The sequence below is a fragment of the Eucyclogobius newberryi genome, unplaced genomic scaffold, assembly GCF_026437365.1.
Source record: "Eucyclogobius newberryi isolate DKJ021-1_F unplaced genomic scaffold, fEucNew1.0.hap1 SCAF_5, whole genome shotgun sequence".
Classification (NCBI taxonomy): Eukaryota; Metazoa; Chordata; class Actinopteri; order Gobiiformes; family Gobiidae; genus Eucyclogobius; species Eucyclogobius newberryi.
The window spans coordinates 9,144,805-9,170,700 of NW_027316167.1; the positions used below are offsets into that span (position 1 = coordinate 9,144,805).

Genomic DNA, 25,896 nt, shown 5'->3' on the forward strand with positions numbered 1-25,896 from the left:
TAGCGGCGTTGCGTTGGCGCTCCAGTTGGCCTGCCGCGTACGCAAACTCGCGCTTATGTTTATCAAACGCACGTCATTTCATAGATATCGCAATAGACGTTACAATTTACGGAATGAATCGATAAAACTAATTATTACTTACTACCCAACCGTACAAATCCAATGCATTCATACATTCCAATTGAATGCAAAAGACTGGGTCAGTAGAAATAAAACGTCATATTTTTAGTGATGAATTGTTTTTCATTTTTAATAATCACATTGGATATATATTGTATGTTTTGCCAGATTTACAGATGGAAACATGGAGGATTTCGGAGAGAACTAATCACGGCTGTAACTTTGGATCGCGTCGAGGATTGGTCGGTTTGGGAGCCCGACTCAAGCGTGGGTCGGTGGCGCGGAGTCGGCCGGTGTCCTCCTCATTATTTCGCCGTCACTTGTCCATCCACGAGCAAAAAACTATGGCTGGAGGAAGCGAGTGGACGGGGAAAACACGTCTTTGAGGATGTTGAGAAGAAAAGGCGAAAGGCTTCAGAGGAGAGGAAGAAGCGACTGCGTTGTTTCTGTATCTCTAATAGGACTCAGAACCGGTGCGCGTCTGTCGTAAAACGTTTACCGTATTTTCCGGACTATATGTTGCACCTTTTTTCATAGTTTTGACCGGGGTGCGACTTATACTCCAGAGCGACTAAAATGTGATATTATTTGTTATTTTCACTCTGGCAACCACAAGGGGGCGCTCTAGGCTCTAAGCGACGCAGAAGAAGAATCTGCACTTCCTCTGGAGTTTGTGGAGTTGTTTAGAAGTGACACAGAGGAAGAAGAATTCAATGGATTTAGTGATTTGGGGTAAAACTGATGCTTTGGTAAATTTGTTAGCATTTATGCTATAGTTATCTGAATAACTGTTCATATGTTACGTTAACATACCAGACACTTACCACAGTTCTGTCTGTGCCTCATGTAGCTGAAGGTGTTAGCGTTAGCATACGTACACCTATTCACCATGTTCTCTCATCTGTTATTATTTTGAATTAAATACATTTCACCCAAAAATGCGACTTATACTCCAACAATGCGACTTATACATGTTTTTTCTTCTCTATTATGCATTTTTTGGCTGGTGCGACTTATACGGTACTCGACAGGTCACTTTGCCGTTAGAGTAGATTACTTACTGGTGACGAGTCTGACAGTTTTTGAATAGTTTTTAATAGTTAGAGACGTCTGAATCCGTTATGCCAGGGCTCGCGGCTGTAAACAGACATATCTAATCCACGCGCAGCAAATGCAACGATTCACGAGTGACAAACGGCCGTCGTATTTCACATTCCCGACAAAATCCTCAAACTTCGCTTTTAAATAATGTCTTTTTCCCCCCCGCAGTCATCGCTCTCACATTACTTGACACTGAATCGTTGCAGTCCATCAGTAAAAGTGAAGTACAGCTCGGATAATTAAATAAAACACAGGTTACATGTTCAGTTCACCTGTGAGTGCTTTTAAAGTCCTCGAACGCTCCATAATTGATACTTTGGGGGCACTTACCTGCAGATGAGTGGCACCTGTACGCTTTTTATATCACATAATTAATAGCCCGGCTGACATTCAAACGCGTGCATTAAAGCGGTTTATCTATGTGACCGCGCCTAATTGTTCGACGCGTTATGTCTATGAGAGGAAAAAACGTGTATTCAGAGGGCGACAAAGCGATATGTAAGTGATAAGAGCGCGCCCGCACACGCCCTCCATGTTTGTTTGGCCCGTGTCGATGTGTAGTGTTGTCTCGCCTTGCTGTCGCTGCGAACGTCCAGTCGGTGCCAGCGCCTGTCCGCCGCGTTGACGTTGCCAGGTAACTGCAGCACCACCGTGCCCGAGCCGTGGTTGATTTTCAGAGTGGGGGTCCCGTCTATGAGCTCTGGAGAGGGGGAGGAAACAGCAAGTCAGGGAGGTAAACGGAATAAATGCATATAATAAAACAAAAGTGTTTAATTTATACAGTGTTTTGCAATGTAGTTATTCGCTTTTCACACTTACTGTCAACGATTCAGGTTCAAGTTGAACAAAATGTATGCTAAAAACACACTTAAAACACTCTATTATTACAAACACTTCTGGATTGATGATAAACTCTCCTCCAACAAACACGTACAAGAGCTGACAAATAATCTTAAAGCCAGACTGTCATTCTTCTTTAGAAATAAAATGTGTTTAACTCTTAATCGTAGGAAAAAAAAATCTTTCAGTTCTAGATGATGGTGATACTATATATATGCATTCTATAGCAACAGTGTTAAAACTCGGTTTATCACTCAGCTCTAAGATTCAGCGCTAAGGTTCAGTTCTAAAGTTTAGGTGTAAGTATGTCGGTGTAATCCCTCATTCGTCCAGGCGTGTTCCATAGTAGAAAAAGCTTCAGTTGTAGTCATCTGGACTCAGTTTGAAAAAATAGACGTTTCGACTCTCATCCAAGAGTCATTGTCAATAACAGAATTTAGGTCGAGAACTCCGATATTAATACTGTTCTGTGGTAAGACCCACCCATTGGGAGGAGCCTTCCTGAAGTAGAAAGAGTTGTTTGTTTCAACAGAAACTCCCCCCTTGTATCTACCGAGCTAGCCTATTCAGAATCTTAATGGGCTATTAGAAACCTCTTTGTCTTTGTGAGACCCTGGCTCAACCACCCTGAGTACCTGATTAGCATCTGAATGTCCTTTACCTTTCCAGGGGTTCAGTAACCCATTATAAATAACAGGAAGATTAAACCTTAGCCCTCCATTTCTGTTTAAAGAAGGTCTTTCTTTTTAAACAAAAATAGCTTCCTTGACTCCTCTTTCAAACCATCTTTTCTCCCTGCTTAAAACCTTCACATCACCGTCTTCAAACGAGTGATTAGAGGCTTCAAGATGGAGATGCACGGCACTCTGAGGTCCTGAACTTGTATTTCTTCTGTGCTGATAAAGCCTCTTGTGTAGAGGCTGTTTAGTCTCACCTATGTAACGTTCTTTACAACTTTCTTCACTGCATTGGATCGAATAAACTACATTGCTCTGTTTTTGAGTCGGCAACTTGTCCTTTGGGTGAACCAGTTTTTGTCTTAAAGTGTTTCCTGGTTTAAAATAAACAGGGACTTCGTGTTGTCTAAAAATTCTCTGCAGTTTTTCCGAGAGGCCAGACACATAAGGGATAGAAACACCCTTCCTTCTCTGTTCAGTTTCCCTTTTGTCCTGCTTCTTGGTTCTCTTCACTCTGTTGAGAGCCCAAGCGGGGTAACCACAGGCTGAGAGGGCATTACGGACATGTTTTTCCTCTTTCTTCTTGCCCTCTGAGCTGGTGGGCACACCTTGAGCTCTGTGTTGTAAGGTTCTGATCACCCCCAGCTTGTGCTGTAGTGGGTGGTTGGAACCAAAGAGCAGATACTGGTCCGTGTGTGTAGGTTTCCTATATACTTCTATTTGGAGTTTCCCGTCCTCTCCTCTGAAGAGCCTGCAGATCAAATCACCGGTCAGAGGACACACAGCAGAGAAGATTTGGAGAAGGAGCCTTATGCAGATGCTCAGTGAAAGGATCCAGGAAAACAACGTCAGAATTGATAAATTGAAAGGCAAAACAGGAACTTTACAAGAGAAATTAACCAGCATACTCCCTGAAGAAGCTTTCAAAAGAGTGCTGGATTTTACACAGACAGCACAAGAAGCACAGCACAGGAAGAGCAAAGAACGCCAAATCAAGAAGTTCAACATTCTTTTGAACAAAAAGAATGCAGGTGAGGTCGAGCTAGACATTAGGACTGAGACAGACAAATTAGCGACCAGCAAAAACAATTGGATTAAGAACCTATCAGATCGTGTTCTGACACAGGCAGAAAAGGAGGTGCTTTCTAAAGGTCTCAACTTTTCTGTCACCTCTAAACACATCCCTACAGAGGACTACATCACAGCCACTGAAACTGCAATTAGAAACAACAAAATGACTGAATCGGAGGCTGCAGACCTGAGGTTACGTGTCACAGCGACCCTGAAGAGTGCCAAACCACCGCCTTCAAATATCACAGCTGAAGAGAGTAAAGCACTTTCAGCACTGGAAAAAGATCATAGCATCAACATCCTCCCAGCAGACAAGGGACGTTGCACTGTGATTCTCAACGCAGCTGATTACGATTAAGTGATAGACTGTTTACAAAGGCTGGAAAAAGAGGAAGCGATAGACCGGCCTCTGTATTACAGACTGTATCCTGGTGAAGCCATGCCTTGCATTTATGGCCTTCCAAAAATACACAAAAAGGAGGTTCCACTCAGACCCATAGTGTGCAGCACAGATTTCATCACTTACAATGTGGCCAAGCATTTAACAACTATATTGGCTCCGCTTGTGGGGAATTCGGAACATCATGTGGAAAACACGCACAACTTTGTGGATAAAGTGAAACATCTCCAACTGGACCCAGATGACCTCATGGTTTCATATGATGTTGTGTCCCTGTTCACCTGCATCCCGACCTCTGATGCAGTAGCAGCAGTGAGGATCAGACTGCAGGAAGACACCACCCTACAGGAAAGGACCAAACTGACACCTGAACACATATGTAAACTGTTGGACATCTGTCTGAACACCACTTACTTTCAATTCCGGGGACAATTTTACAGACAGATTCATGGCTGTGCCATGGGCTCGCCCGTCTCTCCCATAGTGGCCAACCTGTACATGGAGCACTTTGAGAAGAAGGCACTGTCCTCATTCTCAGGCATAGCCCCAAAACTGTGGCTCCGCTATGTCGATGATACTTTTGTAACAATCAAGAAACAAGAGCTGGAAACCTTCTCTGATCACATCAATGCTGTGGACCCACATATTAGGTTTACAAGAGAAGACGCTAAGGAGAATCGCTTGGCCTTTCTTGATTGTTCCACGATCAGAGGAGAGGACGGGAAACTCCAAATAGAAGTATATAGGAAACCTACACACACGGACCAGTATCTGCTCTTTGGTTCCAACCACCCATTACAGCACAAGCTGGGGGTGATCAGAACCTTACAACACAGAGCTCAAGGTGTGCCCACCAGCTCAGAGGGCAAGAAGAAAGAGGAAAAACATGTCCGTAATGCCCTCTCAGCCTGTGGTTACCCCGCTTGGGCTCTCAACAGAGTGAAGAGAACCAAGAAGCAGGACAAAAGGGAAACTGAACAGAGAAGGAAGGGTGTTTCTATCCCTTATGTGTCTGGCCTGTCGGAAAACTGCAGAGAATTTTAAGACAACACGAAGTCCCTGTTTATTTTAAACCAGGAAACACTTTAAGACAAAAACTGGTTCACCCTAAGGACAAGTTGCAGACTCAAAAACAGAGCAATGTAGTTTATTCGATCCAATGCAGTGAAGAAAGCTGTAAAGAACGGTACATAGGTGAGACTAAACAGCCTCTACATAAGAGGCTTTATCAGCACAGAAGAAATACTAGTTCAGGACCACAGAGTGCCGTGCATCTCCATCTTGAAGCCTCTAATCACTCGTTTGAAGACGGTGATGTGAAGGTTTTAAGCAGGGAGAAAAGATGGTTTGAAAGAGGAGTCAAGGAAGCTATTTTTGTTAAAAAAGAAAGACCTTCTTTAAACAGAAATGGAGGGCTAAGGTTTAATCTTCCTGTTATTTATAATGGGTTACTGAACCCCTGGAAAGGTAGAGGACATTCAGATGCTAATCAGGTACTCAGGGTGGTTGAGCCAGGGTCTCACAAAGACAAAGAGGTTTCTAATAGCCCATTAAGATTCTGAATAGTCTAGCTCGGTAGATACAAGGGGGGAGTTTCTGTTGAAACAAACAACTCTTTCTACTTCAGGAAGGCTCCTCCCAATGGGCGGGTCTTACCACAGAACAGTATTAATATCGGAGTTCTCGACCTAAATTCTGTTATTGACAATGACTCTTGGATGAGAGTCGAAACGTCTATTTTTTCAAACTGAGTCCAGATGACTACAACTGAAGCTTTTTCTACTTTAGGTGTAAGGTTCAGTTCTAATGTTCAGTTCTAATGTCCAGCTCTAAAGTTCAGCTGTAAGGTTCAGCTGTAAGGTTCAGTTCTAATGTCCAGTTCTAATGTCCAGCTCTAAAGTACAGCTGTAAGGTTCAGTTCTAAGGTTCAGCTCTACAGTTCATCTTTGAGGTTCAGGTCTAAGGTTCAGCACTAAGGTTCAGCTCCAGGGTTCAGTTCAAAAGTTCAGCTGTAAGGTTCAGTTCTAATGTCCAACTCTAAAGTTCAGCTTTAAGGTTCAGCTCTAAAGTTCAGCTGTAAGATTCAGCTGTAAGGTTCAGCTCTAAGGTTCAGCTCTAAGGTTCAGTTCTAAAGTTCAGCTCTAAGGTTCAGCTCTACAGTTCAGCTTTAAGGTTCAGCTCTAAAGTTCAGCTGTAAGATTCAGTTGTAAGGTTCAGTTGTAAGGTTCAGCTCTAAGGTTCAGCTCTAAGGTTCAGCTGTAAGATTCAGCTCTAAGGTTCAGCTGTAAGATTCAGCTGTAAGGTTCAGCTGTAAGGTTCAGCTCTAAGGTTCAGCTCTAAGGTTCATTACAGGAGAAGGATATAGAACTGTCCACAGATCATTGGATGCAAGAAGAAAACAGCATTGACTTTTGTTTGTGTTTAACACTCTCATTGGGATTCTGCCTGATTATTCACACATAAATACAGTATATAACATGTATAAATATCAGATCAGATAATCATCGATTAAGAGCTCAGGACAGTCTTATAATAGAGTCTCATCAAATCAATATGGAGCCAGAGAAAAAGGTTTCAGGAACTTTGCTCCTGGAAAAAAAAACTCAAAACCTTTTAAATTGAATGATTTAAGCCTTTAATTTCAAAACACTTATAAAAGACTGTCCATAGTGCCAGTGCTCTGGTTTTAAAGATTGTATTCCACATTGTGTGTGTTTTTATACATTTGTTTTATTGGCCTCTAATCTAACTTATCGAGTTCCTCTCATTGAGTTTATCCCTGTGTAAAAAGGGATATCACTCCACCCCGCTCGATTTTTCACATTTTATGACATTCTCCAAATTTCTCCATTTTTGTTGACACACTTTTAAATGGTTTATGATGTGAAGACATAGCCACAGTTTTGACAACATATTTTGATCCATATTTTGGCTAAAACTGTCCATATAAAGGTTCCAGTCTCATTTTCTTCCGTGGCTCATCCTCAAAGTCTGCCATTGCCATGTTATATGTCTAATTCCGCCCTACCAGCAAATGTGACCTCCGCCCTACCAGCAAGTGTGACCTCCGCCCTACCAGCAAGTGTGACCTCCGCCCTACCAGCAAGTGTGACCTCCGCCCTATCAGCAAGTGTGACCTCCGCCCTACCAGCAAATGTTACTTCCGCCCTACCAGCAAGTGTGATGTTTATTATCCCAGAAGGAGATGGAGGAGAGGGTGATAAAAAGTTACTGATTAATATTCAAGAGCGTCTTCACAGTAAAAAAAAAAAAAAAAAAGAAAGACATGTTACACTCTATATTATCTCAAATGAGGATTCTTCTTTTTTCAAATATTTCCGACAGTCAACAAACATCAGACAAACGTGATCACATTCCATTTTGTGACTTAGTCAAATGGGAAATTAAAAGTTAATGAAGTGGCTAAGAATGTCGGCGTGTTCGGCGGCGTGCGTCCGGCATTACGGGCGGCGTGTCGAGCGGACGGCATCGGCAATCCATCAGCACGGTGCGCGGCGCATCTCAAAAAGTTCACACGGACACGTAAGAGCGAGCGTTAAGCTAATTTTAGCCATTCCCCCGGGCTCGCTTTGTGCCGCTTTAGCCGCCGATCCCGGGGACTTGCTGCGGAATAACTATCTTCTGTTCTCGTCCTTCATTATGAATACTTTCAATATGGTGCCCGCCACATCATAGCTCACTGAGCGGTAGATGGCTTCAATTGAATTTAGATAGCTATTTAACAGAGAGCTATTACACGCACACGACCAAAGACTAACTCCGGGCACGTCGCGAGAAAACCTATCTTTTTCTTTTCTTTGTAACTCGCCAATTTCCATCCACATGGTACGCCGCCGCCGCCTTCTTCCTGTCGCCATGGAGACGTTATTGCTTTGTCGCCGGGCCAAGTTAAAGATCGGCGCCGCGGAGAGATGATGACGCCGAGTGGTATTTTTGAACGATGAAGATGACCGCGATAGACGAGCTCAACGTGTAATGCTACGCTGCGGGAGAATCCGGGCGAAGCGATAACATCACCATGGAGACGAGTAGGTGGAGGACCCTCGTACCTCAAGCGGAAGAGCTACTTTGTGCACTTTTTTAAACATACGATTTTGAATAACCCTTTTATAGAAGTATGTCAGCAACTATACAAAGCTGATAAAGAAGCTGCCTATGGATGCCATGGCAACGCACTTGAACACGCACACGAAATACAAAGGATTGGGTTCTTTTCGTGTTTCCAATTTAACATGATAAGTCTTCTTAGCTGATAACTGTCTAAACTTGACAACTGGTTTTAGTTTGGTTGTTGAGACTGGAAGGGTCAGGACAAAGCCTCTGACCGCGTGGAACATACTTTTGTCCAGTAAATTGATGTGTTTGGACAGCTCTGAGAAAGCCGTGTTGTGTCCACTCCAGGAAGCATTTTGGAGAGTCGACATAGCGCACTTCTAAATAATTGGACATATTTTACACACCACGGTACGGTTGTTTGACCCGACACCGTGCATCCTCCGACTTCAGCTTTATAATGATTGAAAAGAAAGAAAGAAAGAAAGAAAGTGGTGCCCGGTGGTCATCCCCGTTTCACACTGTCCTTTCCTGTCTAATGAAGCCTAAAGGGCCAAACAATTCTAAAAGAAAAAATAAAAGAAAGTATGATTTTACTTAATTCGTAAAATCATGTTCAAATTCCGTGAATCAAAAGGTGGATCAAATTAAAAATGCCAAAAACGATACATTATGAGATCTAAGTGAGGATGCATTACAAAAATAATGTAGTTTTTGATCATTTTAACAAAATCATTTCAACTTAATATAATATCATATTTAATATTAAGATAATATAAGCCTTTATTTGTCCCACAATGGCAAAATTCCAGTGTTGCAACACAAAGTAGGAACAGAAGTAAATAATAAAAAAACAGATAGCCTATAAAAACTTAAAATAAAAATAAAAAACTCTTATAGAAAAGATATTATAAAACTCACAATAGTGACACTCTTATTTACAGCTGTTGAATGGACAGCAATATTGCACCAAGATGATTGACGTTATGTCAAAGTATTGCATATGAATATGACAGTATTGTACATGAATAAGACAGTATTGCACATGAATATGACAGTATTGTACATGAATAAGACAGTATTGCACATGAATATGACAGTATTGCACATGAATATGACAGTATTGTACATAAATATGACAGTATTGCACATGCATATGACAGTATTGCACATGGATATGACAGTATTGTACATTAATATGACAGTATTGGACATGATTATGACAGTATTGCACATGAATATGACAGTATTGTACATGAATATGACAGTATTGCACATGCATATGACAGTATTGTACATGAATAAGACAGTATTGCACATGAATATGACAGTATTGCACATGAATATGACAGTATTGTACATAAATATGACAGTATTGCGCATGCATATGACAGTATTGCACATGAATATGACAGTATTGTACATGAACATGACAGTATTGCACATGCATATGACAGTATTGTACATGATTATGACAGTATTGCACATGAATATGACAGTATTGTACATGAATATGACAGTATTGTACATGAATATGACACTATTGCACATGCATATGACAGTATTGTACATGATTATGACAGTATTGCACATGAATATGACAGTATTGTACATGAATATGACAGTATTGCACATGCATATGACAGTATTGTACATAAATATGACAGTATTGTACATGAATATGACAGTATTGCACATGCATATGACAGTATTGTACATAAATATGACAGTATTGTACATGAATATGACAGTATTGTACATGAATATGACAGTATTGCACATGAATATGACAGTATTGCACATGAATATGACAGCTGAACCTCTCCTTCACAAAGCGAGTTATACTGTATTAATTGGGAAATATACCAACCACAAAGTATTAAAAAATGGACTAAAGTCTGAACATGATTCCACACAGAAGTGATCTGTTCTTCTGTATCTACCTCTGTATCTACCTGCGTTGCACCAATGTTATCTTATCTTACTTGTGAACGGCACTGACGGAGGAGTGTGACTTTCCTCTCTAGACGGTGCATAATATATGTTTTTGCAGTTTTTATGCTAGAAATACATTCATAATTGATTCATGAACCCCTGGAACCAATATCACCCTCATAGCATTAGCAATTACTGGAAAAAATCATGACTAAAATCTTCAAAATGCCAGGAGGGTCAACGGATTAAACTTTTAAGAGTTCTATAGGATATGGTTTCAACTGTAAGAACAGTTCATAAGTCAAAGGTCACGAGATTTTGAGTTTTTTCTCAACATTTTCACCATTATCCCTTCATCACTCACACACGCTGAAGCGAATTCTCTAAAAGCCTGAGTATAATCGAGTACAACCATGAGAAACGTGTCCATTCCCATCCTTTCCTTTTTCTAACGCTCTGTCAGATTCCCGGCTGATCTTTCCCCGCCGCAAACGCGTAGCCACGGAGACGAGTGCGCCGCTAACTCGTTCCCTGTGACATCTGTCTGTAGAACGAGGGCCTCAAACGCGTCGCGATGAATGGAATCCCTCCTTTCTTCTTCTCTTGCCGCCGCGCTTATCTCGCCGTGCGTCATCCGAGTCGAGCTTTCGTCATCTTTCGCGCCGCATCACTCAACCTGTCCATCAACGCTCTTTGCTCTACTTTTACCTTTGGCTGCATGTCGCGCTTTCATTAACTTCTTCATAGAAACCCACTTTTTTTACGTATTCAAGCTTTCAAGACATTGCCCAAATAGTCAGAACTGGTATCCCGCTGTGCCCGTTGTGCAGGTCTGCGGTTTCCATTAGTCTGTAGCGTAATGAGAACTTAGAACGCTTCTCAACTTTACTTTACACCGACGTTCTATAGAAAAGAATATGGAGGTTACTTACGACTTGTGGCTGAACTTTGAGTGTTCTGTGTCTCGCGGGTTGAGATGTGAGCGACCGGAGCCTAAACAAGTGCTGCCGTGTCATTTCGCTCAAGTGGATGTCGCCCGGTTTTAAATGAAACTGACGGACACTTTAGGAACAGTCCAATTTATTTTAATGTATTTGCTGTGATGAGATGCTCAAATACTGAGGCCCGAACGTTGCAATTTAATTCCCAATTTGATATTCAGTTTTATGAATCTAAACTCGTGTACTGCCTCGGGACGTAGCCCATAGTCTAAACCTTTACTTTTCAGAATTTCAGTGTTGTTTCGTGGAGCAGCAGCATCACAGAGAGGGAGAGGAAGAGACTGGACAAAGTCATCAAGAAGTCCAGCTCCGTCCTGGGCTGTGCTCTGGACTCGGTGCAGGAGGTGGGGGACAGGAGGGTCCTGGCTAAATTCACATCTATGCTGGACCATGAGTGTCGCCCCCTGCAGGACACTCTCTCCGCTCTGGAGAGCAGCTTCAGTGAGAGACTGATCCACCCTCGCTGTGTGAAGGAAAGGTTTCACAGGTCTTTCCTTCCTGCTGCTGTCAGACTTAATAACAAATACTGCTAGCCCTGAACATGTGCAATACTGATGTAACCATGTGCAATAACATCATATTCATGTGCAATACTGAATCAACCATGTGCAATACCTGTAAATAAGAGTGTTGTATTTTGTTTTTTATACGGTTTACTTACCTGCTAATAGTATTACCTAGTCTTGTGCTAGTTATTTTTACTTTATTTTATTTTCATTTTATTCTATTATCATTATTTTATTATTATTATCTGATTTTTTATCTTTATTTTGTATTTTTATTATCTATTTTATTTTATTTTATTTTATTTCCCCCTCTCCATTCCCTATTAAGATAGGAGAGGAGTTTTGTTAATAAGAGTTTTTTGTTTAGTTCATAAGAGTTCTATTAAGAGTGTGTTTTGAAACTTCATAAATCTGCAGAGCTTGAATTAAAGATCTGAATTATCTATTTTGTCATTTTTTCTTTCTGTCGTTTGTTTTCTTCAATCGCAGCATTTTGTAAAATTAGGGTAAACTAATCAATTACGTACATTTCTCACACAATTTTGTGAATAATGCTTACAGTTTAACTATATTCTTTGCTGTGGGTAGATAAAGTATAAGTGAACAGTTTCAAGCTTGCACCAAACATGACTTCTTCCTCAAACTCTCTCCTCACTTCAGGCTTTACAAATGAAGCTCCTGGACTGTTGGCCTGACGGCGAAGTAAGTTTTGGGGAACATTCCAGGCAAACCAATGGCATCACCATGGAGACAAAACAAGTATCGAATACTCCACCAGAAAAGTTACGCTTTTGAAACCCGTGGGGCTTTTTGTCCCAAAACACCTGAAAAAAAAATGAGCCCCATTTCAGACTGAAGCTGGTCCTGAACCTCTGGAGCACAAACACTCGTGTGGAGCCTGAAGCTGAGCCTCAGTTTTGGACTGATTTACTTTTTAATCTAATCATAAGTAGAGAATAGTAGATTTTCTTTGTTGAATATATAAATGAGTGAAGCTGGTTTCTGGAGGGATCGGCTGAGTGACACTAAAACCAGCTTCTGTTGGGTTTTGACAATTCTCTTTCAAAAGTTGAAGGTAAATTCCATAAAAATGTGTTTTATTGACTCAAATCAAGCAAAATCCATACAAAAGTTCTACTATTTATTTATTTTTTCCGGGTAATTTTTTATTTGTGGGTTTGGAGTTCAAACAGATCCTGATGCTTCCCAGAATGATTTATTTAACTGGAAATTAGCGGGTTACGGCTTTATTTTTACATCCAGCACATCGAGCAGCGTGATCGTTCCCTTTCACCAGACGGTGGACGAAATGGAATAAATGAAGAGAAAGCCCAACGTCCGGCACATAAGGGATTATTAAAGGGCCCTTCACCAGGTTGGACCGGTACGCATTCACGGCGCATAGACACGCAATGGCGCCCTTACGGATACCGCAGACTCTACTATCGAGCCGTGCCCCCGGAGTCCGTTTAAAGGTAGATCGACCTAGCGACTAGTCCGTCATCGCCGAGCAGCCGTCTGCCACAGCGACATGACATTCTCACAAAAGCGAAAAGGGAAGAGAAGTCAAACACACGGAAAGGACGAGGCGAGAGCTGACGGAGAGAACGCATAAAAGACAAAATGAGCAAAACTGTGAAAACGCGGTGGAAGAAGTCGAACCGGAACAACAGGGGCCATGTTCGGGGAGTTCGGATGACAGCGGACACCACAGAGAGCCAGAGGAATAATTGAACAATCAAAATCACGGCGAGCAGGAGATGATGAGCACGACGAAATGTTCAGGCGGATCAAAAGCTGGAGCATCTGTGACGGATATACGCTCAGAAATCCTCAAATATTAAGTGAATTTGATGATCTTTTTCTGTTTTGTAAGTTGTTTATCTCACATGGTCGCTGAAAGCTTGATTCGTTTTCATGAATAAAAGGACTATAACTGTGATGCCGCTGCTTTGGATATCTATTGATAGAGAAAGAACGTCTGAAGGCCTGAAAAGAACTCACGGTAAATAACACAAAAGTTACAGAAATATTACAAAATAAAATCAATAGACACATGAATGCAGTTTCTTAAGGGTTTCTGTTCAAAATCCTGCTGGCCATGCTACATTTTCACTTATATTCTTTATATTCCTACATTTAAGTCGCTACTATTGCCTGCTCTGACATAATTAATCACAATGAATGGTCAAACTACTGGTTTTAAGGGCGGGTGAAAGAGTCAAAAATGTTACCATCTCATTAGAATTCAGAACAATGTACTTGGGCCTCAAAATCCCTGCCATGGACATAATTACTTACTTATTCAGCAAACAAGCATGAATGAAGCTAAATACAACTGCAGGAATGTGAGTGAGAAAACATAAGGGAACAAAGAAAACTGTTTGTGGGTTTTCATATTTGCTCGAGGGGCTTTTCCAACAGGACCATGGAGTTTGACATGTTTCTATACCTGCTGAGCACAAAGTAAAGGTGGGAAATATATTCAAAAGTTGATAACGTTATGAATGCTTTTTTAAGACATGCAAAATTTGAATATTGAGTACATTTTTCGAGTAAAACTAAATGCTACAAAAAGCTGATTCAAAATTCAAATAAAAAAAAAGTTGTAATATTTCAAAGGTATGAGCTGATATTTCTGCATTTTGTGTAAGTAATTTATCACATATTTCACATTTTTCTGACGACTCAACCTCACACATTAGTTTAAAGACGTTAAAACAGATAATACCATCTGAATATTGCCATCCGGAGCTTCCTATTTTCCAGCATCGCTCTTGCCTCAGCCATATTTCCGACCTAAACTTCATAGTGACCCTGTAAAGAACGTTTACAACGCATGCATGAATAAAAAAAAAAAAAGAACTATTTGCAGATTTGTCAAAGCTCAGGGAAGCCACGCTGAGTGAAAGCGCCGGAGATCAATGCGGAGAACCTGCCTGAAAGCCCATGTGAAAGGCCAGCTCGGGCAGAGCAGCAGGCAGCCCGGCGCGGCGGCCCCATCGTTACGGGGGCGCACTTCCCGTCTAAAGCGCTCCTCTCCACTGCACCGGGGTCGGGACAAGACTTTGCTCTTAAGAGGGTTCACCCGCTCGACCGGCCGCCGCCGCCGCCTCCTCCTCTCTCCACTCATACCTAATTCATCACCTCCCGCTCCAAGTCGGGAAGATATACAGAAGGGGGACGGCGGGAGGACGTGCGCACGCTTTCAGAGCAGCGTATAGGGGTCTAAAATACGAAAAGTGTCACTCCTGCGGACGGCGAGGCGGCTGCAAACGAGTTGAGCTGCATAATCGTGCCATTGCGCAGGCTTCACCGTCGCGCCCGGTCGTTTGCCGTGTAGACGCGAGGGGGACGTCCACAGAGGTTGGCGTTGTGCAAGATCAGTGGGTGGGTGGGCGACCGGGCAGAGGGGAGAGAGAGAGTTAGAGACTTGCATGAAGTATTCGTCAACCGGCCCGGTGGGTGACACTGAGTATGCAGCTAAGTACTTGTAAACCGCTAAGGTGCAGGGGTTTGGTGAGAGGGAAAAAGGGAAAAATAGGTTTCTTGGGCATCGACTTGAAGATTTGATTTCATGGTCTGTTTACTCGTGGCATCGCAAAGTAGATGTATCGCGCATGAATGTGGCTTTTCAACGTGCTTTTGGGCGCCGTCGCGATGGCATTTGACATTTTTTCAAACTTGAAATAATGTCTTTTTACGGAAGAAAAGACCACTTCTGCTTTCCGAAAGAGAGAGTTTTTGCATGTACCAATATGCTAGCAAGTTAAAAGTTGTTTCACGTTTTTTGAGCGCGTGGGGAGAACTTTAAGAATACGGAGGAGACCTTTAGGTAGAGAGCTCTCAGGTAGTATCTGCAGGGAAACGCAACTTTCAAATGACTTCCGCTGCTCATAAAGAGATGAGATGTATAAGAAGAATGACTCAAACCGGAATGAATAAAATGAGTAAAAGTGCAGATACAGAAGAAATCAATCTAGGCCTTCTTACATATTTTTTGTATGTTCAAAGTGAAGACATGAACTCCAAATCCTCTCAGAAGTGCTGCTCCATAAGTCTCAAACTATTCAGCCAGTGTCAAATCTTAAGCTGAATTACTTTCTACTATTCAATAAACAGATATCTAAAAAAAAAATATGTATATTGCATTTGAATTGAACTTTGCTTTTCCCACCACATCTCTAAATCCTTGATGTGAACCAAGAACTCTCCGGTCAATGGATGTCACATTAACCCCAGAATGACCTGCCCAGTCATGAGTTTAGTCTGTCACGCTTACATCATTCATTTGAGTCTGAAGTGAGGGGCGCATGGGCAGCAAAATAGAAATGTCACATCACGTTGGAACACTTTGGTAACACTCTTTACAGTTACGAACACACCTCTGCACACAACAGGCAGGTTACTTTGACCGGCAACAAACACACTCAGAATCAGTTGAGATATTGCACTTGTAGTAGTATTAGTCAGGTCTAAAGTCAGTAAAACCTTCTTGTCCGCAATCTTTGATCCGACCGCCGAAAAACCTCGCCCAGTGTAATCACCCAAATTTCGCCTGTTCTGTTAATTTGCTCATCGACCGTCCGGACAAGGGATTTGGGCTGTACGACGCTCGTCTGAGGTCACGAGGGAAAAGGGGAGCTTCAGGTCACGTTTGTTATTGTGTGACTTTTTATAGACGGGAATCGTTAGCGGGACGATCAATTGCGGCGAACCGTGTGGAGGTCAAACCGGGGGCCCTGCTGATCAGGCAATTAGCCTTACACGATGCTAAGGGAAGCTAAACTGTACCCCGGTCCCACGGGTCCAATGACCACTATTGACTGACAACTTTGAGAGAAGAATCAGTGGAGCAAGACAAATGGGACGGCTCTCTCCTTCATTATTAATAGTAATTGACGCAAAGATTAATATGGTGTTTCTCAAAGGTTTTACGCCAAGAACAACTTTGTCTTTTCCAAATTCTACCAGATTCCAGCCAGGTTTGTAACTACACTTAGGTAATCCATATTAAAACCAAAAGGAGGACTAAATGTGGATTTTAATCTAAATTACTAGTGATTTGAACTGTGGAGGACCCATAATAAAATAAGATGAATCCTATGGCCTCAGTGGTGCCCATAAGTCGCACAGTTTGAAATCCTCTCCACCAAAACAAGCAAAAGAGCAACAAAAGCAGGAAAGTTCTCACATTTCCTCGTTTAAAGTGGTTAAACGTTTTGTCCTGAAATGTCCTCCAACATGTCACAGTGGAGTCTTTAAGTCCTCCCTCTAATATTTAAGTTAATATTTAGTTTTAATATTGTATTATAAAGTACCATATGATAAAACCAAACATGATCAAAAGGGTATTAGACTGGTAATACTTTGCTGCCTGGTTATTATTTATATGCAACTTGTTTGATAGAATTATACTGGCCTGTGGTAATATTACGGTAACACAATCATTAAGATACAGGTGCCCTCCACTGTATAGCAGTCATTTGTCATGTATTGGTACAAAAAAAGCTTGCCATTGTTTCTATTAAAATAAAACATGTGCTGAATGTGACATACAGTATTTTCAAACAGTTATACATTGATTTATGCTCCTGCCCCTCCCAGTAATCCTGCAGGCTGTATTCCAGATCAGGTCAGCCCGGGAGAGGCCCACCAAAGTGATGGCGGCTGGTTGTAACAGCGCCAGAGTAAATGCCACTCCAGACAGGTGTTGGGTCGGCGAGGACAACACTTGTCAAAATGTAATGTCACTTTATGGCAGGGAAAAGTGTTCATTACAAACTTGAGCCTATAAATATCGCCTGAGAAAGTGATGCATATTAAATGTGCCTCAGCTATAGCTTATCCTGACACCCGCTGGATGTGGGCCATGTGGTAAGAGCAGGTATAATAGGGACAGATTTTTGTCCTTCTCATTCCTGTGGTCACAGTTTGAGGGTTTTATAGACCACCAATAAAAAGCACACTCCTTTTTGTGGGATAGAGTTTTATGCAACGGAGTCTAGAGTGTAAGGATCTAAATAACAAGGCCATCGTGGATTGTTCATGACTGACTAAATCTAAAACAGGGCTCACAGAGCTGCAGTATAACTTTAGATGAACTTATTTACAGCACATGTAAAAACCTCTAACATAGATCTTCCACAGTGAGTTGTTCTCAGAGAGCCATAAAAAAGACTTTGCATCCAGGCAGTGGTAGAAGTGGGTTATCCTCACTATACCTGACAGATACATATGCATGAGGCACATATGCATGTGAGAGCGTATGTACACATTTGGATGCATATGGGCGGAGCCTTCACCCCTGTAGGTCTGCACAGCAGCTGTCCTGCAGCAGGATTAAGGCCAGATGAGGGGGCGGTTTGGAAAAGCAAAGCAGCATTTCAATAAGATGCTGAGAGTTGGCGACTTTATGTGTGCACATCAAACAGTGGGCAATATGATCAGACTCAATGGGCAGCATCATTTAACCAAGGCTATTTGAAAAGGTGAGCTGTCTCCCACAGAAACACACAATTGATACTGATTGGCTCGAAGTCAGAAAGGTAGAGCCGCAGCTCCTCGTGTGCACTTGACATTCATAAATGAATCAACTCAACTGTCTGCAGAATACAGCTAGAACTTTTCTATTACTCCTCTGCTCTGGCAGGAGTGGTAATGTTCCTGAAGTCTATATGAAAGTAACAGACTCTGTGCAGAAATGGCCCTTGCAGTCATGCCTTGGGTGCAGCTCACTTACATTATCAGTGTTGCCAGAACAGCACTTCTAACAATTCATGTCGCCACATTCTGTGTGTGAAGAGCTTCCGGGCTCAGAGGACGAGTTGGGACCTGGGACTTTTCATGTCCTTGTGTGCTCGACGAAGTTCACATTCTGGTGTGTGTCAGCCGAACTCAAGAGGCTGTGTTCTGATCTACTCCAGTGTATAACTCTCTCAAAGATGCAGTAGTTTGTGTCCTCTTTGCAGTAGTTTGTGTCCTCTTTGCAGTAGTTTGTGTCCTCTTTGCAGTAGTTTGTGTCCTCTTTGCAGTAGTTTGTGTCCTCTTGGCAGTAGTTTGTGTCCTCTTGGCAGTAGTTTGTGTCCTCTTTGCAGTAGTTTGTGGCTTTGCAGTAGTTTGTGTCCTCTTGGCAGTAGTTTGTGTCCTCTTTGCAGTAGTTTGTGTCTTTGCAGTTGTTTGTGTCCTCTTTGCAGTAGTTTGTGTCTTTGCAGTTGTTTGTGTCCTCTTTGCAGTTGTTTGTGTCCTCTTTGCAGTAGTTTGTGTCTTTGCAGTTGTTTGTGTCCTCTTTGCAGTAGTTTGTGTCCTCTTTGCAGTAGTTTGTGTCCTCTTGGCAATAGTTTGTGTCCTCTTTGCAGTAGTTTGTGTCTTTGCAGTTGTTTGTGTCCTCTTTGCAGTAGTTTGTGTCTTTGCAGTTGTTTGTGTCCTCTTTGCAGTTGTTTGTGTCCTCTTTGCAGTAGTTTGTGTCTTTGCAGTTGTTTGTGTCCTCTTTGCAGTTGTTTGTGTCCTCTTGGCAGTAGTTTGTGTCCTCTTTGCAGTAGTTTGTGTCCTCTTTGCAGTCGTGTGTGTCCTCTTTGCAGTAGTTTGTGTCCTCTTGGCAATAGTTTGTGTCCTCTTGGCAGTAGTTTGTGTCCTCTTGACAGTAGTGTGTGTCCTCTTTGCAGTAGTTTGTGTCCTCTTTGCAGTAGTTTGTGTCCTCTTGGCAGTAGTTTGTGTCCTCTTGGCAGTAGTTTGTGTCCTCTTTGCAGTAGTTTGTGTCTTTGCAGTAGTTTGTGTCCTCTTGGCAGTAGTTTGTGTCCTCTTTGCAGTAGTTTGTGTCCTCTTTGCAGTAGTTTGTGTCCTCTTTGCAGTCGTGTGTGTCCTCTTTGCAGTAGTTTGTGTCCTCTTGGCAATAGTTTGTGTCCTCTTTGCAGTAGTTTGTCTTTGCAGTTGTTTGTGTCCTCTTTGCAGTAGTTTGTGTCTTTGCAGTTGTTTGTGTCCTCTTTGCAGTTGTTTGTGTCCTCTTGGCAGTAGTTTGTGTCCTCTTTGCAGTAGTTTGTGTCCTCTTTGCAGTCGTGTGTGTCCTCTTTGCAGTAGTTTGTGTCCTCTTGGCAATAGTTTGTGTCCTCGTTGCAGTAGTTTGTGTCTTTGCAGTTGTTTGTGTCCTCTTTGCAGTAGTTTGTGTCTTTGCAGTAGTTTGTGTCTTCTTTGCAGTTGTTTGTGTCCTCTTGGCAGTAGTTTGTGTCCTCTTGGCAGTAGTTTGTGTCCTCTTGGCAGTAGTTTGTGTCCTCTTTGCAGTAGTTTGTGTCCTCTTGGCAGTAGTTTGTGTCCTCTTGGCAGTAGTTTGTGTCCTCTTGGCAGTAGTTTGTGTCCTCTTGGCAGTAGTTTGTGTCCTCTTGGCAGTAGTTTGTGTCCTCTTTGCAGTAGTTTGTGTCCTCTTGGCAGTAGTGTGTGTCCTCTTGGCAGTAGTTTGTGTCCTCTTTGCAGTAGTTTGTGTCTTTGCAGTAGTTTGTGTCCTCTTGGCAGTAGTTTGTGTCCTCTTTGCAGTAGTTTGTGTCCTCTTTGCAGTAGTTTGTGTCCTCTTTGCAGTCGTGTGTGTCCTCTTTGCAGTAGTTTGTGTCCTCTTGGCAATAGTTTGTGTCCTCTTGGCAGTAGTTTGTGTCCTCTTGGCAGTAGTTTGTGTCCTCTTTGCAGTAGTTTGTGTCTTTGCAGTAGTTTGTGTCCTCTTTGCAGTAGTTTGTGTCCTCTTTGCAGTAGTTTGTGTCCTCTTTGCAGTAGTTTGTGTCCTCTTTGCAGTAGTTTGTGTCCTCTTTGCAGTCGTGTGTGTCCTCTTTGCAGTAGTTTGTGTCCTCTTGGCAATAGTTTGTGTCCTCTTTGCAGTAGTTTGTGTCTTTGCAGTTGTTTGTGTCCTCTTTGCAGTAGTTTGTGTCTTTGCAGTAGTTTGTGTCTTCTTTGCAGTTGTTTGTGTCCTCTTGGCAGTAGTTTGTGTCCTCTTGGCAGTAGTTTGTGTCCTCTTGGCAGTAGTGTGTGTCCTCTTTGCAGTAGTTTGTGTCCTCTTGGCAGTAGTGTGTGTCCTCTTGGCAGTAGTTTGTGTCCTCTTGACAGTAGTGTGTGTCCTCTTTGCAGTAGTTTGTGTCCTCTTGGCAGTAGTGTGTGTCCTCTTGGCAGTAGTTTGTGTCCTCTTGGCAGTAGTTTGTGTCCTCTTGGCAGTAGTGTGTGTCCTCTTGGCAGTAGTGTGTGTCCTCTTTGCAGTAGTTTGTGTCCTCTTGGCAGTAGTGTGTGTCCTCTTGGCAGTAGTTTGTGTCCTCTTGGCAGTAGTTTGTGTCCTCTTGGCACTAGTTTGTGTCCTCTTGGCAGTAGTGTGTGTCCTCTTTGCAGTAGTTTGTGTCCTCTTGGCAGTAGTTTGTGGTTCTTTCTGTTCTCATCAGTCATAAGCCCATATCACCTTGAGAATACATAGATGGAAAACCACTGGCAATTCATGGTTTTCAGCTTTTTCCCCATTCAGATAATATCACATTTAGTTTTGAATTGTTATTTGCTATGGCAACGGTCCTAATGTTTCATCACTCTGAAACCCATGGATACCGGGTCATTTGAGCTCTTCTTCCTCAGACTGGAGATTGGAGGATTGATTCCTACATGCGGTGTGCTGCAGCAGAAGCGTGCGATCGCAGTGTGGAGTCAGTGAATAACGCAACGTAAAATACATACGACGTCTTGAAAGGCGCAGGGTAAAATTCAATTCGTATTTATGCAACACGATGAGTGCGTGAAGCTCTTGTGGCTTTAAATGTCGATTTTAAGAAAACGCTCATTAAGACTATGCCTTTGAAAGACAGGGAATAGAAAAAAACATGTTTGTATATTTCCTCTAAGGCTTTTTAACCCAACGTTCAAAACTTTACGACTTTTTGTTAGTTTTGGAAGAACATACCGCAGATACTGCCTATTCTACAGTATTTACACCACTCTAACTTTGCAGATAGCGCGCTGATATGGGAAAGAATCAATCTACAAGTGATGTGTCCATACCGGAGACGCCTGTCATGCTGGCAATGTCAAATAAATTTGGCAAAGAGTGTCTGGAATGCTATGTATGTGGTCTGTCATTTCTTTGTGATTTTAATGCATTTTTCCTATTGTGTGAAGCACTTTGAATTGCCTTGCCTTGCCTAACTGCCGAGTTTTGATCTCTCCTCCACTAAAACATTATTAGACATTAGCTGATAGAAACAGGCAGTGACTTAGCTTGGATTACCAGGCAAACAACCGCACACACTGAACCGCCCTGTTGTTGAATCCCATTAGCGCTGCTTAGCATGTTGATCTATCCGCAGATATGGCACGCGCACACGACGCCGGGGTATTAATCTTCATCACAGCCCGGGTTCGTTACACGCAGGAGGTGAACCCTGAAACAAGTTAATTACAACTCTAAATGTGTACAGCCTGACTCTAATTGCACTCCGCGCTGTGACAAATCTGACTTTATTCTACTAACAAACTCATTAACTCTTTGGAAGCCGCCGTCGTATGGTTCGTACGATCCTCTAATCTCGCTGCTCAAATTGCCGTGCATAAATCTCCCTCTCCCCAGACATTACCTGTATGCATTCATTTAACTTTAATGATAATAATAATTTTGATGCATGGGTTGTATACGGCACTTTTTTTTAACTACGCGTTCATTTAGGCAAGTAGTTTGTTTTGTACAAACGCTTGCTTTTGTGCAGTCTATGTATTAACACCTTTTTTCATAGTTTTGCCGGGGTGCGACTTATACTCCAGATCAACTTGATATTATTTGTTATTTTCACTCCGGCAACCACAAGAGGGCGCTCTAGGCTCTCAGCGACGCAGAAGAAGAATCAGCACTTCCTCTTCCTCTGGAGTTTGTGGAGTTGTTTAGAAGTGACACAGAGGAAGAAGAATTCAATGGATTTAGTGATTTGGGGTCAAACTGATGCTTTGGTAAACTTGTTAGCATGTTCTTTATGCTATAGTTATCTGAATAACTGTTCATATGTTACGTTAACATACCAGACACTTACCACAGTTCTGTCTGTGCCTCATGTAGCTGAAGGTGTTAGCATTAGCATACGTACACCTATTCACCATGTTCTCTCATCTGTTATTATTTTAAACTGTATTTCAAGATGAAATGTCTGTTCTTGGTCTTGGATTTGATCAAATAAATTTCCCCCCAAAAATGCGACTTATACTCCAGTGCGACTTATATATGTTTTTTTCTTCTCTATTATGCATTTTTTGGCTGGTGCGACTTATACTCTGGAAAATACTGTAATCAATATACACCAAATGCAGAGTGAAGGAGGTGCTGCAGACCCCTCAGCACCCCAACGTCCCGGTTATGCCCAAGGACACGACAACAAAATACATGTTGGACAATTTATGCTGTGAGATTTTCTTTTTTCAGACGTCTTGTGCCTTTATTACCGGTTTAGTTTCTCTCTCTGTGTCATGTCTTGTGTTTTAAATCTCAAAACTGATTAAAAAAAAAAAACAACAGAAAGAATTCGTGTTGCGTTAGCTAAACTGTGACACTTCTACACATTTCTCAAGAGAATGGCGCAACTTAAAAACGTCAAATATATGAAAAACCCAATAAAAAAATCATGCAAGAGGACTTTTATTCTGTTTGTTATCAATGTGTGCTTGATGCTGGCAGTTCAAAACCCTTTATAATTTACAACAACACGACAACAACGCCTCACAGGAATTAGGCAAGTACCCGCTTCACAAATGGAAGTCTGTATTCGCACGCCGTTCCTCAAAGCCAGCTGACTGTCCTTTGCACTGTAAATTGAACGAGGATTTGTGTTGACACGGGAATCAAACGGTATCCGAATGCACGGGCTGTCTTTGGCGATAAGATCAAGGGACGGCGGGTGCGGGTTTTGGCTTCCGCGTGAGGATAACTGTCTTTTTTAATCCGCGGATCGTGGTGAGTTAACGCGTCGAGGGAATTGCACCTGGAGTGGATTTAAATTGCAGGCTAACAACGGCCGGGCCGCTCGGGTAACGGAACGAGGCGATTTATGAGGCGCGCTCTGTTTCCCCCCGACTGCTTGTTTGTACATTTCATGTTCTATTGTGTTCACTTGAACCTCTATTTCATGGAGTGGAAGGTAGATGTCAAATGGGTGTTAGGTTAATGGAAGGAAGTATAAGAGGAAAAAGAAACATTACTCATTGATTTAGAGCCAAATCAGTCACAATAAAAAGTTAATAAATGTAACATATCAGGCTGGTAAGTGTCCTTGTTTGTAGCTTGGACTGACCAAGGCTGCGGTGGCGATGGAACATCTGTGACAAGTGTTAAGTGAAGTACTGCAGTATTGGCGTGAGAGGTGTGGTCAATGCATAATTAACCTATTGAAATTCTATAGATCTTTGCTATGAAGACTGGATTTGTATGTAAATTGCAGTAGTACTAATTAGTCATTTTATACTCAAACTAATAGAAAACTCCCATACATTTCAGAACATATGTACAGAGGTCTAAACTATGGGATTTGGGGGTTTTAGGATATTTTGCAGTTGACACAATCTTACTTAAATAAAGACATGTTTTGGGACTGCCCTAGTATTCATAAATACTGGACAGAGATTATATTATATATTATATATTACTGCAGACTTTAACAGCCACACGTGATTTTAAAACAATGTGTCCTTGATGTAAAACTCCAACAATTGAAAGAATAGATGGATACCTGTGGAATGTACTTTTGGCTGCAGCAAATAAAGCTATAACAAGGATCCGGATCCGGACAGTGACGGAGGCGACTGTCAAGGAAATCACTTTTCAGCCCATTTAAAAAAGAAAAACTTCTGCACTGAATTTGCAAATGGACAAAAAAGTGTGACAAATTTAAAAGCAGACATATGTTGTGTGCGTGTGTGTGTGTGTGTGTGTGCGTGTGTGTGCGTGTGAGTGCGTGCGTGTGCGTGTGTGCGTGCGTGTGTGTGCGTGTGTGAGTGCGTGCGTGTGTGCGTGCGTGTGTGTGTGTGTATGTGTGTGCGTGTGCGTGCGTGAGTGTGTGTGTGTGTGTGTGAGAGTGTGTGTGTGTGTGCGTGCGTGCGTGTGTGTGTGTGTGTGTGTGAGTGTGCGTGTGCATGTGTGTGTGTGTATGTGTGTGCGTGCGTGTGTGTGCGTGAGTGTGTGTGTGTGTGTGTGTGTGTGAGTGTGTGCGTGTGTGTGTGAGTGCGTGCGTGTGCGTGTGTGTGTGCGTGTGCGTGTGCATGTGTGTGTGTGTATGTGTGTGCGTGTGTGTGCGTGAGTGTGTGTGTGTGTGTGTGTGTGTGTGTGTGTGTGTGCGTGCGTGCGTGCGTGTGTGTGTGTGTGTGTGTGCGTGCGTGAGTGTGTGTGTGAGTGTGTGCGTGTGTGTGAGTGCGTGCGTGTGCGTGTGTGTGTGCGTGTGCGTGTGCATGTGTGTGTGTGTATGTGTGTGCGTGCGTGTGTGTGCGTGAGTGTGTGTGTGTGTGTGTGTGTGTGTGTGTGTGTGCGTGCGTGTGTGTGCGTGTGTGTGTGTGTGCGTGCGTGTGTGTGTCCTGCAATTGCAGGAATGCCTTTTTGTCAAGTGTCTGCCAAGCAGAAAACACTGTTTAAAACCAGGTGTGATTTGCATGAGTCTTTGTGGGACAGTAGAATATGTGCCAAGGACACACATTTGCATTTGAGAGCAGATCCATAAATAATGGGAAGAGAGTGGGATTTTATCACTGTTTCCTGCATTAAATAGGTCATTTGAGGTCTCCTCTCTAATAGTGACATTTTCATTTAAAATGTGTTTTTACTCTGTTGAATACGGCCTCAGAGTTTTGGAAAACAAATGTCTTAATGTCAAACTAGATTCATTAATGTAAATGAATCTATGGTCTGACCTGCATCCTGGGAGTGCAGTGCAACATGATTACTGTGTTTGGAACAAAGGCTCATTTGCATTAAAAAGCCAGACTTCAAAGTATAAAGTGAACTTGACATGTCTCATATAAACTGAATAGAACATAAAATGTGAGTTTGACTTCAGGTAAAAACACAGCTTGAAAGCCTCTTTGAATCTGCTCCCTTGATTGTAGGACTACAGCCATATTAATAATGATCAATTACTTCAAATTTTCCTTTATCCTCTAAATCCTGGTTTTGTTCACCTTAAGTTAAATTG

The 25,896-nt window shown here is 42.3% G+C and overlaps 1 protein-coding gene across 1 annotated transcript in view; it reads right to left on the minus strand.

The window, feature by feature from the left end:
• Nucleotides 1-25,896, minus strand: part of LOC140381576 (neural-cadherin) — a 466,796-nt gene that overhangs the window by 106,674 nt on the left and 334,226 nt on the right. The window contains exon 28 of the mRNA XM_072465639.1: nucleotides 1,794-1,921. Within this exon, the coding sequence (XP_072321740.1) occupies nucleotides 1,794-1,921 (128 nt within the window). The remainder of the gene's footprint in view (nucleotides 1-1,793; nucleotides 1,922-25,896) is intronic.